This window comes from Cydia fagiglandana, chromosome 7 (genome assembly GCF_963556715.1).
Source record: "Cydia fagiglandana chromosome 7, ilCydFagi1.1, whole genome shotgun sequence".
Taxonomy (NCBI): domain Eukaryota; kingdom Metazoa; phylum Arthropoda; class Insecta; order Lepidoptera; family Tortricidae; genus Cydia; species Cydia fagiglandana.
Window position 1 is genome coordinate 11,522,382 of NC_085938.1, and position 13,467 is coordinate 11,535,848.

The window sequence follows — 13,467 nt, forward strand, 5'->3', positions numbered from 1 at the left end:
CAGACGGACGGACGGACGGACGGAATTGATTGATTTTTGATTGAATGATGAATTGATTCGAAAAATAAAATCGGAGCTGAATAAAGTGCCGACATCTGTGTTTTCGACAGCGATGGACAAAGTACCACAGAACTGCCGTAAAGCATCTCGCATGGGAGTAAACTATTTTATACATTAAGCCTTGATATATACATTATTATAAGAACATAATTATTTAAAAAAAGAATGGTGTTTTTTTTATTTAAAACAATATTGAACTTTGTCCAAATTTCACTCTGCATACGTTAAATAAATAAATATTATAGGACATTTTTACACAAATTGACTAAGCCCCACGGTAAGCTGAAGAAGGCTTGTGTTGTGGGTACTCAGACAACGATATATATAATATATAAATACTTAAATACATAGAAAACAACCATGACTCAGGAACAAATATCTGTATCATAATACAAATAAATGCCCTTACCAGGATTCGAACCCGGGACCATCGGCTTTATATATTACATATCTAACATACTTTGCCCTCTGTCTAGTAAATGTCCTAATTATATAAGATACATACTGCATAAGTAAATAGAGCGAGACCAGCGCGTTACTAGACACTTCTATACTAATATTGCACAACCGATGCATTTAAGTCTTATGTCATTGCAATAGAGTTCAAATGGTCACTAAAGTGTTCCCCCTTCCGTTGCTACTATGTATATACGCCTTATCTTCCCTGTTATCACAGGAAAACGCTTTGCTCATTACATTATCAACTATTAGAAGTATCAATGTATTGATACTGATTGCAGTGAATAACGCCAACATTGCACTTTACATCTTATTACATTGAACTGACGCGTCGTTGCGAATTAAAAAAAAAAAACCGGGCAAGTGCGAGTCGGACTCGCGCATGAAGGGTTCCGTACCATAATGCAAAAAAAACAAAAAAAAGCAAAAAAAAAAACGGTCACCCATCCAAGTACTGATCACTCCCGACGTTGCTTCACTTTGGTCAAAAATCACGTTTGTTGTATGGGAGCCCCATTTAAATCTTTATTTTATTCTGTTTTTAGTATTTGTTGTTATAGCGGCCACAGAAATACATCATCTGTGAAAATTTCAACTGTCTAGCTATCACGGTTCGTGAGATACAGCCTGGTGACAGACAGACAGATGGACGGACGGACGGACGGACGGACGGACGGACAGCGAAGTCTTAGTAATAGGGTCCCGTTTTACCCTTTGGGTACGGAACCCTAAAAATAGGGAGTATTACTGCTCTGCCGCCAGAGTGCAGCACTAATTTGTTTAGTAAACCATATAGTAACTATTACATACTAGGTCTTAAACAGTTTTTTGACAAGTTTTCACTATGACATCGATGCACCAAGGCGGTTTATTTACAGGTGGCGTACCGCGAACCACGCAATTTTTTTATCTGCCTCTGTATCGATCGAATAAGCAAGAGTGATAGAGAGGCAGAAACTGAACTTTCAACTGTCGTGTTTCACGGCAGTCATATATATGATTGACCTAGTGACGCATGATGTGTCATTGATGATGTCAATGAGGTTTGTTTACTGTATGTGCTAGTGGTGCCACCTACGCAGAGCTTTGCCTAATATTCCCTATTGCGCAGTAACGGTGACAGGTATAGACCTTGATGTTGATAGCAACATAAGTTTTCAAAACCAGTCACAAAAACATTGTTCCCAATTCGAACCTATACATCCTACTCACGACCACTTTTGCAGTAAAATACAAAATAAAATAATAAAATTACACGTCCTAAGTCGACTGATACATTGTATTGTAGTCATAATGATCGTTGCACTTGGTCGTCATTTGTTTTGCCGAGAAACGCCATTAATTGATGAGGTACAACATATAATATGATACTATAGTAGCACAACAAGAATATAACATTTTTGGAATATGTATTTCATATATATCCACTTACATATGAGGGGCACTTCAAAATCTATTGAAGCTATAGCTATCCTTTACAATGGTACAAAATCTTATTCGTGTTGACGTATGTTAGTTCAGTTGTTTGCGGATATAACTCGGCGTTGTTATTGTATGTAAACAAACCGAGCCACGTGACGTAAACCCGCTAGACGAGGTTCCGTTTACGGTACGGTCCGCATTGCGAAATGTTCTAGTCGATCACGTGAGTAGGCTAGTGTGCAGAGGGCCTACCGCGTACGACGTTCGACGTGTTGCCTTCCTGTTACGCGTACGTACGAAAATACAAGCGCGACAGAGATGCAACACGTCGAACGTGGTTCGCGGTAGGCCCTCTGTTTATAGAAGCTGTTTTAGAAGTATGCGAGTTTGCCCCCACCTACGCAGTGAAGTGTCTTTAAACACTTGGCAAGACGGAAAATCTTTGTAAGGGAAATACTCGTATGTCTTATGACATCACCGGATGCAATCACCAGTCTGCCATTTTTTTTTCTTAACCTTTTGACCGCCAACGACGTCAACTGATGCGCGCGGATACAGCCCATAATCACAGAATAAATAATAGTACTAGGTGCAGAAGACTCACTCTCTAACAAAACGCGTCTGTTACGATCAGGCCAGATATGGCCGCTAGGTGGCGATAGCGCCACGCGACACCAAACCACCAAAATTGGTAGGGAACGGATGTACTTTTAGCTACCTGTAGCAAAGCGACGAAATCGCGGAGTGAGCCACACCTGCCAATATCATCAACTATCGTACATTCCAGCAAGGTTCAAGATGACGCGGCGCGCACGATATGCGCGGCGTTAAAAATTATTAATCTTTATGTGCAGAAGTGTGACCTTGTTTTTGCGTTTCATCTATGTATTATAAACTACGATCCTCGAAAATTTTAGTTTTTTACTTACCTCTTTGTCGCTTTTGCGTATTTGAACGATAGGGCCTTCCCTGAAATAGATTCTTAGATGTTCGATGTTCGCTGTTAGGTATAATTCTGACGCGTATTACAAGATGCTAGATAGAAATGCAAAGGGCATAATTAGTTACAACTTATCTGCCTTTTTTCATAGAGCAAGTAAATAATGCAATTGTAGTACTATGGCGTACCTTTGCGACTGCTTTTATTAACACTATGTTATTTCATCCTACAGGTTTTTACGGGGATCAAACGCCACACAGTAGCATCGGATCCACCTACGATTATTTCTCAATGTTTGACGTTTGGGACGGCAGCAATACTCAGGACGATATGTTCTCGTTTCACAGTAAGTTTACTTTCATATTTCTATTAATGATTTCTTTATTAGCATGTTTAAGTGGCCCACTGCTGGCCAACAAGTCAAAAAACCGGACAAGTGCGAGTCGTCGCCCACCGAGGGTTCCGTACTTTTTAGTATTTGTCGTTATAGCGGCAACAGAAATACAACATCTGTGACAATTTCAACTGTCTAGCCATCAGAGTTCGTGAGATACAGCCTGGTGACAGACGGACGGACGGACGGATGGACGGACGGACAGCGGAGTCTTAGTAATAGGGTCCCGTTTTACCCTTTGGGTACTGAACCCTAAACATATTCTGCAAGTAGGCCTCAAGAGATCTTTCACATGCAAAAGCTACTCTCCTGAATTCCCACGTCTCTGTCCTTAGCCAAGCTTCTGCCAATCGCTTTCGGATGTATCCTGATCGTTACGCCTTCCACCTGCGAGTTTATTTGTGAATAAATATTAAGAAAATAAGACAGAGATCGACGTTCCACAGTAAGCTTAAGCTTGTCTTATGTTGTAGGTACTAGACGACCATTAATGTTAGATAATTACCTTCTGCTATGAACATAAATACCAATATAAACCTGAAACATACTCCATTCAAATTTGTCAGGAGTCTCGCTTTAATAAAAATAGAGGGATTTAGACGGTTATTTTGGAAGTTGATGATTTTCTCTAGTTGCTGAATTAATTCGTATATTTTTTTTTTATTTACTGACCACTAGTTACCCAAATCAGTCAAACACAGTTAAACCTTCAACCACTTCTCAGCTAAGCAAATTAAGTTCTGACGAGCCTTCCAGTTGACATATGTTTCTCGGTCCAGCCCCATCAGGCCGCAAGCTAAGCACGTCGAGCAATGGCAGTTGGCAGCGGCGCACGTTCAGAAATCTAGCGACGCGCTTCGACCTCGGCAATAGCTCTAACCTGCTGGCCGTGCCAAGCGGCTCCACTACCACCGACTCTCAGGTACAGTGCAATATGTTAACTTATGGTGGCCCTATTAGGCTTTGAACAACGACAGCTGGCAGCGGCGTTCGTTCAGAAATCTAGCGACGCGCTTCGACCTCTGCAATAGCTCGAACCTGCTGGCCGTGCCAAGCGGTTCCACTACCACCGACTCTCAGGTACAGTGCAATATGTTAACTTATGGTGGCCCTATCAGGCTTTGAACAACGACAGCTGGCATCGGCGCGACGTACGTTCAGAAATCTAGCGACGCGCTTCGACCTTGGCAATAGCTCGAACATGCTGGCCATGTCCAATGTCCATGCATGCACTACAATATAAGATATAAGAACCGTGCGCATCGCAGGTTCTTGTAGCCCGAATCGATACTTGGTGGCTTTGCCATCTTGTGACGTAAGTCGGATCCATGAACTTGACATTCACATTTCCCCCTAGTAAACAAGGGCTCCTGTGAATAGAACTCATTACCTATACTCTGTATCTTTAGGTACTTAAATAAAAGTAAAGAAATAAATTGCACGATTTCGGGTAGTACCAACTAAATACAAAACCACCTGGATCTGTCACTGAACGACCTGACGTTAACCTACATTGATTGACCATGTAATGTTTTCATCTACCCTCAACTGGCTTAAGAATGAGCCATTTGAGGGTAGATTTAGTTTACTCTTTTTTAAATACCTAAAAATACAGACTATAGTTAAAACCCGTTTTTAAATTATTTGAACAGTTTTGGCCTCCACATGCACTTGTAACTTGTTAATGTGTTTTGTATAAGTATTCGATGTTATCTGAGAGTTAAAATCATGAAGCAATATGCAACTGCACTTTTGAGGTCAGTGTGCCCTTGACCCGTGTGTTGCATTCAGTATTTTCCGTGTCGTCTAAAAGTCAAGTACATGCCTTCTCGGACACTGACGCACTGGTCGACCTTTAGGTGTTCATCTGAAGAATACAATGGGTGTTCATTATATGCAATTTTATTATGATGTTAAGATTACCATATAGCGAATCTAGTCATGTGATGAGAAGCTAATACTTTTGTAATGAGCTTAGTACCTATTATGTATCTTAAAAACGATATGTCTTCTAAGGTGGAATAACGCATGTTCAAGATTAAAGGTGTTTTTGTTGCACCTCGCATTAGAATTCCAAGGAACCGTTTGTTTGGTTTAAAATTCTATGTGCATATTTAAAACATTTACATTTATTATCAAGATCCCTACAGATAGGCTAGCTTTCCATTGTCGATTGCAAGCTAGTTTTGTAAATTGTAAGGTAGGTAGTTTTGTAATAGTATTTTATACAATCGTGATATAATAGAGAGCTTTTCAGTCGAGTACCGTGTTTAGGCAACGAAGCTTGCTGAGTTGCCTAAGTCAGGTACGAGATTGAAAAGCTTGATTATATCACTATTGTATACAATACTTTTTCTACGAGCCATCAAAAATAATACTTTAAACTAGTAGAATCATACAAACAAACCAAACCAAAAGTATACACAGCTAAGATACGCAAGCAGCGCGATACCTTCATACTGGTACGCGCCCCGACCGCCGCGCCCGGCGCGTTGGTCAACGACACCTTCTCGTAACTCATGAGGCCCTGGTACTTGTGTAGCGCTAAATTAAATTTTTAGACAGTTGTTTTCTCGATTTTGGCCACCCTAGCCTATGGAGACTAACAAGCAACACTAAGTGGTTTTCGTAGTCTATGGATGTTGCTATTTTAAGGGTGTCACATGTGCGTTTCTGACTTATGAACCAATTGTTTCTACTATACAACCTAAAATAATAAATTAATTTGAGCTTGGGTTTTGTTTCGTCCTGTTGATCGCGGAGAGCTGTGATTGGTCAATTTCATTATAGTTGACTAAACTGTATCGTAATGAATATTATAGTTGAGTTGGGAGCCCATACATTAAATATACCCAATTGAAGTTTGGTATGAGAAATCTTAATTCAAGTATTATAGTCGACGAGTAGGAATAGTACATTACTACAAAGGCCGGGACGAAAGGGGTTGCCGGCCGAAGACATATAGACGGCCGAGCGAAGCGAGGCCGGATAGGTCTGAGCGCGGGCAACCCCATTTCCCGCCGAGGTATGTATAGTGCTTTTCTCAAACATGCAATGAAATAAATAAAATAAAAAATCCACGAAACCCAAGTTTTATTTATAGAAAAAACTAAAAGTAAACTACACCCAAAATATAACCAACACGTACCTATATCATTATCACGCGTATGTTTTACACGAGTCGTGTATTTTTACTACCCGTATTTTTTCATGTATCTTTGATTTTTTCGCCTTGTATCCGTCTGACTGTCGTTTTCGTCACATAAGTTTACATAGTCTTTCATGTTGATATCATGTTTCACATACATCGTTGCTTTATGCATGGAGTAAATAAGTATAATTTCCACAGTGTTGACGAATTTGCAGTTACATTCATTTAAAATATGCCACAAAACTGTTTCTAATAAACTGTAAGCCATTTTTCTTAGTTTCTCAAATAATAAAATTGCCATAAGCAACCATATACATACTTCATCTTTGACTTGGCGGCAAAGGCAGCAAGTTATTTAAAATCAATTCTGCTTACGCTGCCAATTCTAACACCTACGATTACAATTAATATTAATTTCATTATTTCGTCGGAACTCATATTAAAGTAAAAAAATCAACAACGCATCATAAATCCAATAAAACAGAATGAAAATTTTTCAACTTTACCTCCATAACAATTTAAAAAAAAAATAACTACGCGTGTTTGAGTAGACCTTTTTACCGCTAACGTTTAGATGAAATATTTTAAATGTTTTTATTTGTGTAGTTAAATTTATAATTTAAAATTATAGAATTTGATTAATAATGTATTATTTATTAAGTTCATGTTGATTTTATACAAATAAAACTGCAAATTATAGCAAACATTGTTTTTTGTTTTTTTTTTTTTATAGGCGTAGTGGCAGTGTCATTACGAACCATAAAGCAAATACAGCCTCTATTTTTTTTAATGGATGAATGCCACGATGCTGTGTCACAAATATCTGTGAAATGAAAATTAAAAAAGAGGACTTTGCCGGCCTAGGCCTGCAAGATTTGTATGAAATTCCATTAACGACCTTTTGTCCTAGCCGCACCTGAAACGTCATACTTCGCAGCCTATTATAAGGAACATAACATCAATATTTCATTGCATGTTTGAGAAAAATAGTTTTATGTGTTGGCAATACCCACTTATGTTTGTACAGCCAAGTGTAAAAATATGGGTGCACAAATCAGCTCAAAAATATGTCCCATATTAGCTCTTATGTCAGCGAATTAAGAATTATGGGACATACTTTTAAGTTGTCTACACCCATATGTTTACATTTGACTTTACGAAAATAACATAGGTCAAATAACTAGTTATGTCATTTCCTTTATGGGGTGTCCGTGGCATTTTGCCTCAGCGGCCGTAAATCGACAAAAACACCGTACCTATATTTATTTGTGCGTTTATTTATTTCCTTTATCTTACTAATCAGTACAAAGTCGTTAGGTAGATAATGTTTTTGTTTTTGCCCAAATCGTTTTGTTTACGTGTCAACGCTCGCTTTATCTCTCGGATAAGGGTCGTCATGTTGTCCCCATATACGTACAGGTATGGTTTGGCCACGTGATAGGTTCTCACTCTTCCTTTCCGTTCTTTACATAGGCTGTTATCATAACATAATTTACTCGTATGTATTATAATGTTGCTTAGATTTGACGTAAAAAACGTGGTACCATTTGTATTTACATATATATGTAGCTAAAGTCATACGATACTATTAAGTGTCAGTTGCACCATCCGCACTTGACAGACTGATCAATGTTACCCGGCGCGCCGCGGCGGTTTACTATGAAACTTTCCATACAATAAAATGTAGCGAACTCTTTAAAGATGACAAACATTTTGGTGCAACCGAGCCTAAATGTTAGCACGGAACGGCGGATTCGAACGGAATTTCGCGCGTATCTCGCCCAGTAAGAGTTGGTGAAAGCCTAAAAGCACGGAAACCAGTTCATGCACTGTTTGTACAGTTTATCGACTAACGCGTGATCCGTCACATGACATGAGTGACCGCGGCTATCATTCAGTCATATGACTTGTTATCGGCGATGACAAATAGCTGCTATTAACATAAATTCTCAAGTAACCTGATAAGTGACGGCTCATTATGCCACAGGTTTATTGTGAGTCACTGTCTTGTGATAGACCGCTAGGTCTGCAAGTCACGCTATGGGGGGTCGAGTACCGCTAGTTTCGAGCCTTGATTGCAGCCTTTAAATTGCCGGTCGTTTGAACGAATGCATTGTTTCTCGCCGTCTTAATGCGAATGACCTTAAAGGATATCCTTTTTTGTACATATCTCTCTAAATGACTATTTGGCAGGAGGTTATGAAATAGCAATACATCCATATACCTAGTGGTTCAAAGCTATTAAGTCTTAATTGAATTTAAGCTGTTATGAGACATACTATAATATTGAATGTTGTGGTATGAAGTAAAAACACTTTTTATAAATGAAAATGATGTATTTTCATTAAGGTGGATGTCTAGGGATGGGATGCCGATTATCAGCCAAAAGATGGCGTCACTGTGCACGAATTGTGGATTTTCACTATTTCTCCCAAAATACAAAGTTTCATAAGATGTGTTGATATGTGCGAAAACTATAAAAAATACTACATCCAAATCGAGACATGTTCAACTCAACATTGTCTCATTTCGTTATTACCGGAATCCAACTGCAAAATATTGCAATTTCTTGCATTCACGCACACTTACGTACTTAAAGTCACCTTAAAGTCAGTGTCAAATGTCAGCAGATTCGTAATGTTACAGTAAAGTAACCTAGAGGGCGCAGCGGATGAAATGTTTATTGTTGAAAAAAGATTGGAAATTAAATAATAAATTCTTGTTTGAGCAACGATTAAGAATTACAAGGCATTCAGAAGCAACTAATGTTTTCGACCATCAACTGTCATGTGCTCGTGGCACACGTAGCCTCTATTTTGAAAAAAATCAGATCGTAGCTAAGATACATGGTTCAAACCCCGACAATGCCAATTTTTTTTTATTTTATAATTTTAGCATTCTCTTTTGAATTATTTTAAGCGTATGTTATTCTTCGAAACTAAACTTAGGTGAGTAAAACATTTTCAGTATTTTAATTATTTTTTAATAATATTATGGGAAGCTTTATAAATTTTATAATAAAAGTATTTTTATTTTCCGGTTTTCAAAGGATATAAATAATGATTAAAATAATTTAAAAAAAGTCATGCATGAGGCTAATTAGGATCGCAGAATAGGTACATAAGAAGTCAACTATCGACGAAGTATAGCTGGTCAAGCAGATCTTGTCAGTAGACAAAGGCGGCAAATTTGAAAAATGTAGGCGCGAAGGGATATCGTTCATAGAACATTTGGATTTCGTGCCTTTTTTTACTGACAAGATTTGCTTGACCAGGTATAAAATAAAAGTTTCCAAAATTTTCTTGAAATGATATACCTACATGAAATAATCAAATACAACACATTTACTTAAAATAACTTTTAAAATAAAGCATATAAAATTACCAAAAAGATGAAATAAAATAAATAAATAAATACAAAAAGAAATCTTCGTTCGTGGTTTGAACCCTGTCATGCTGTTCAACTTGTTAGACTTATACTCAATAGCTAAAAGCCACTAGACCATTTGACCATAGTAGACCCGGGCGAAAAATGCCTTCTTATTTAAGTAACCCATTGGTTTACTAACGAATGGGCCAAAATCGTTTCCCAAAGTATCACATCCCAAACTATGTTTCCCAAATTATCATTTCCCAAAAAAATGTTTGGCAAAACAACTTATCGCAAATTTTCAGTTAGCAATAGTCTTTTTTGGCAAGTTATTGTTTAGCAAATAATTACTTGGACAAGTTTCATTTTACCAAATATTATTTAGTCAAATGTATCATTAAGCATAACTTACATGTCCCAAAATATTGCATGGCATACAATTTACATACCAATAAAGTGGAGGCTGCAGAATTTTATTTGTCTAGTATTTAACTGGTCATTACATATACATAGTAAAATGTAACGTCAAAAAAAAACATTCTTACTGCCAAAAATATGTAGTAAATGATCACTAAAATTAAAACTCCATTTTAATGTAAAATGACAACCAAATTTGTTACATCTTGCTATTCTATTAAAGCAAATAACACCAAAGTAATCATTGTAACCCAAAAATAATAAATAACCACCAATATTCAAACCACATTTTAGTTTAAAATGTCATGCAATTTTTTTACATCTCGTTATTCTATTAAATTAATTAATCCACTTCGATGACCTTTTTTTAGTACATAGAATTTCGTTTCTGTAAGGACCGCAATTCTAACCTAACCTAACCCACTTTTCTGATATCGGTTCCGTTTTGTGAGGATCGCAGTTCAAACCTAACCCAACCCACCCAAATTACGTAGAATTTAACGTACCTATTATAACATAACAAAAAGTACTTTAAATAGAGATGCCTATTTGACAAATTTGCGAAGTGACAATTTTGACCAAACATCTTTTTGGAATATAATATTAGACAATAAAAAACGTTTGCTAAATAAGTTTTTGTCCTAATAACATTTGACAAAGCAAAATCATGCCAAATGATAATTTGACCAAATAAATTATATGCGAAGTGTAACTTTGCTAAAGGTTCCTTTGGGAAATGAAACTATTGCGATAAGTTTGTTGGGAAGTGAAATTTGGCGAAATGTATTTGGCCGAAACGAAAGTACACCAACCCATTACTGTCAAAAATATCAAGTTTGAATTGATTTGAAATATAATTTTTCATTGTCGAATTATTGACATCCAAACGTTGCGAGCATGTTGTACTTTAAACCATTTGGCAACGTCGCACGGCGAAATCTTCTGAAAATGTATGTCCTTTTATATTTTGATATTTATGGATATACTAGCTGTTGCCCGCGACTTCGTCCGCGTGGAATCTTATCTTCAACATTTTACATCTTTAGTACCAATAATTTTCATATCCAAGCAATGTTGAAATTATAAGTACTTTTCTTTTTTAGCAAGTTGTATGAAGTTTGAAGTCAAGTGGATTTTGATGTTGGTTGCTGAAATTACTTTTCTTGTGTTCTCATAATAGGTACCTATGCCCTTATACAAAGATTCAAGTTCCGCACTCACAAAATATCTGATCTCCATACAAACGTGCAACCCCTTTCTCACCACCTTGGGGCATGATTTTCAAAAATGCTTGAATTAGTTTCCATGTTTTTTTAATTTAAAACGTTTTTACAAAGTTTCAAATTCCTTGCTTAACATAAAATTAGCACCCGCAGACGAATTTTCATCCCCTTTTTAACCCTCTTAGGGGTTGAAATTCCAAAAACGTTACATAGTTCGAAACGCCTTTTTGATGGCGATGTTGTTACTATGGGATTTAGTCTAAATATCCTTATTGATATGTCAAAAAGTGACAATTAAGTAACACGTTGCAAAAACTATGTTTTACGAAAAAAAAGTAAAAATCCATGTTAACTGACAAGTTTACCAATAACATTTACTTTTTATGTACATACATATATATTCAAAAAATTTAAAAAATAGCGGCCAAGTGCGAGTCGGACTCGCGTTCCAAGGGTTCCGTATATTACACAATTTTTAACAATGTATTTTTTATTTTATTTATTTAGATATTTAATTCAGGGAACAAGGCCCATATTACAAATACCTTGCAGACTAACATACATATGTATTTTATAAACTTAAAACTAAACATTATTTATGCGAAACGTGAGTGAAATCTTTAAAAAATCCGTAGGAGTCGGATCAAAAACTGTAATTAAGTCCGACTCACGCTTGACTGTAGATTTCTAATAGGTTTTCCTGTCATCTATAGGTATAGACCTATTTTATGTATTTTTTCAAAATTTTAAACCTAGTAGTTTCGGAGATAAAGGGGGGGGGAATAGTCATTTTTTGCCTATTTTCTTGAATAACTTCTAAACTGTTTATTCGAAAATTATAAAAATATATATTTGAGATCCTTACAATAAGCTCTTTCATTTGATATGTAACATGATATAGTTTGAATTTTTTTATTTTTGAATTTTTTCATTTACCCCCCAAAAGTGGCCCCCATGTTTAAAATTCATTTGTTTACAAACTTACATATGTGTATCAGATTTCAACTTGATTGGTCCAGTAGTTCCGGAGAAAATCGGCTGTGACAGACGGACAGACAGACAGACGCACGAGTGATCCTATAAGGGTTCCGTTTTTTCCATTTGAGGTACGGAACCCTAAAAACAATAAAAAAAAATTGTTTTCGGCTAAATTGACCTAAACTCATACATACATTTTTTCCTTCTTTTGACCTCAGAAATAAAATCTTTCGCATTTCTTGAGGACACCTTGTATAATAAGTGTTATAAAATGAATATAACCTTTTTTACTAAGAATTTAATAAGGAACTATTTCTTTCATTGACACTTTTATCCTAAAATGTAATATGTAATATGTGTTTAGGTCAATTTCGCCAAAAAAAAATATTGTTTGGTTTTTTTTTAATTTTATGAATGAATTTGTACATAAAAATTAAATGCTATTGGTAAACTTGTCACTTAAAATGTTTTTTTTTTTCGTAAAACTTAGTTTTTGCAAAGTGTTACTTGTCACTTTTTGACATATCAATAAGGATATTTAGACTAAATCCCATAGTAGCAACATCGCCATCAAAAAGGCGTTTTGAACTATGTAACAATAGACTTGTTTTTTTTTTAATTGGTATTAACTCTGAAACTAGGCGAATTTCAAAAAGTTTATAGGACATTTTTGTCTCTAAATGTGATCAGGAATACGCTGTTAAAATTATTCGGTTTCCTCATGTTACACCGTGTATAATAAATGAATTTCGAACCCTAAGTAAAAACTATGTTATTTCGAATTTTGACAAGCTAATACATGAATTAGGTGCATCATATAAAAAAAATGAATATGACCTTTTTTATTAAGAATTTATTAAGGATTATTTCTTTCATTGACACTTTTTACCTAAAATGTATACTTTTCTCAAAACATGTAAAAAACTGTGAACCGGGACATATTTCATGCAAAAAGGGGGGGTTGCGTCAGTGGGAGGGGAAGGGACGCTAGTGTGCGTAAAGCACCATAATACCCTAAGGTATCATACTACATTCATAAAAGGCTGGCTATAAT

General features: G+C 36.2%; 2 protein-coding genes across 5 annotated transcripts in view; one reads left to right on the forward strand and one right to left on the reverse strand.

The window, feature by feature from the left end:
* LOC134665896 (protein FAM13A) overlaps positions 1-13,467 on the reverse strand; it is a 212,066-nt gene that overhangs the window by 167,745 nt on the left and 30,854 nt on the right. The window lies entirely within an intron of this gene.
* LOC134665892 (folliculin-interacting protein 2) overlaps positions 1-13,467 on the forward strand; it is a 163,718-nt gene that overhangs the window by 126,489 nt on the left and 23,762 nt on the right. For all 4 annotated transcript variants that reach the window (XM_063522934.1, XM_063522936.1, XM_063522932.1 and 1 more), the window contains 2 exons: positions 3,114-3,227; positions 4,055-4,197. In XM_063522934.1, the coding sequence (XP_063379004.1) occupies positions 3,114-3,227; positions 4,055-4,197 (257 nt within the window). The remainder of the gene's footprint in view (positions 1-3,113; positions 3,228-4,054; positions 4,198-13,467) is intronic.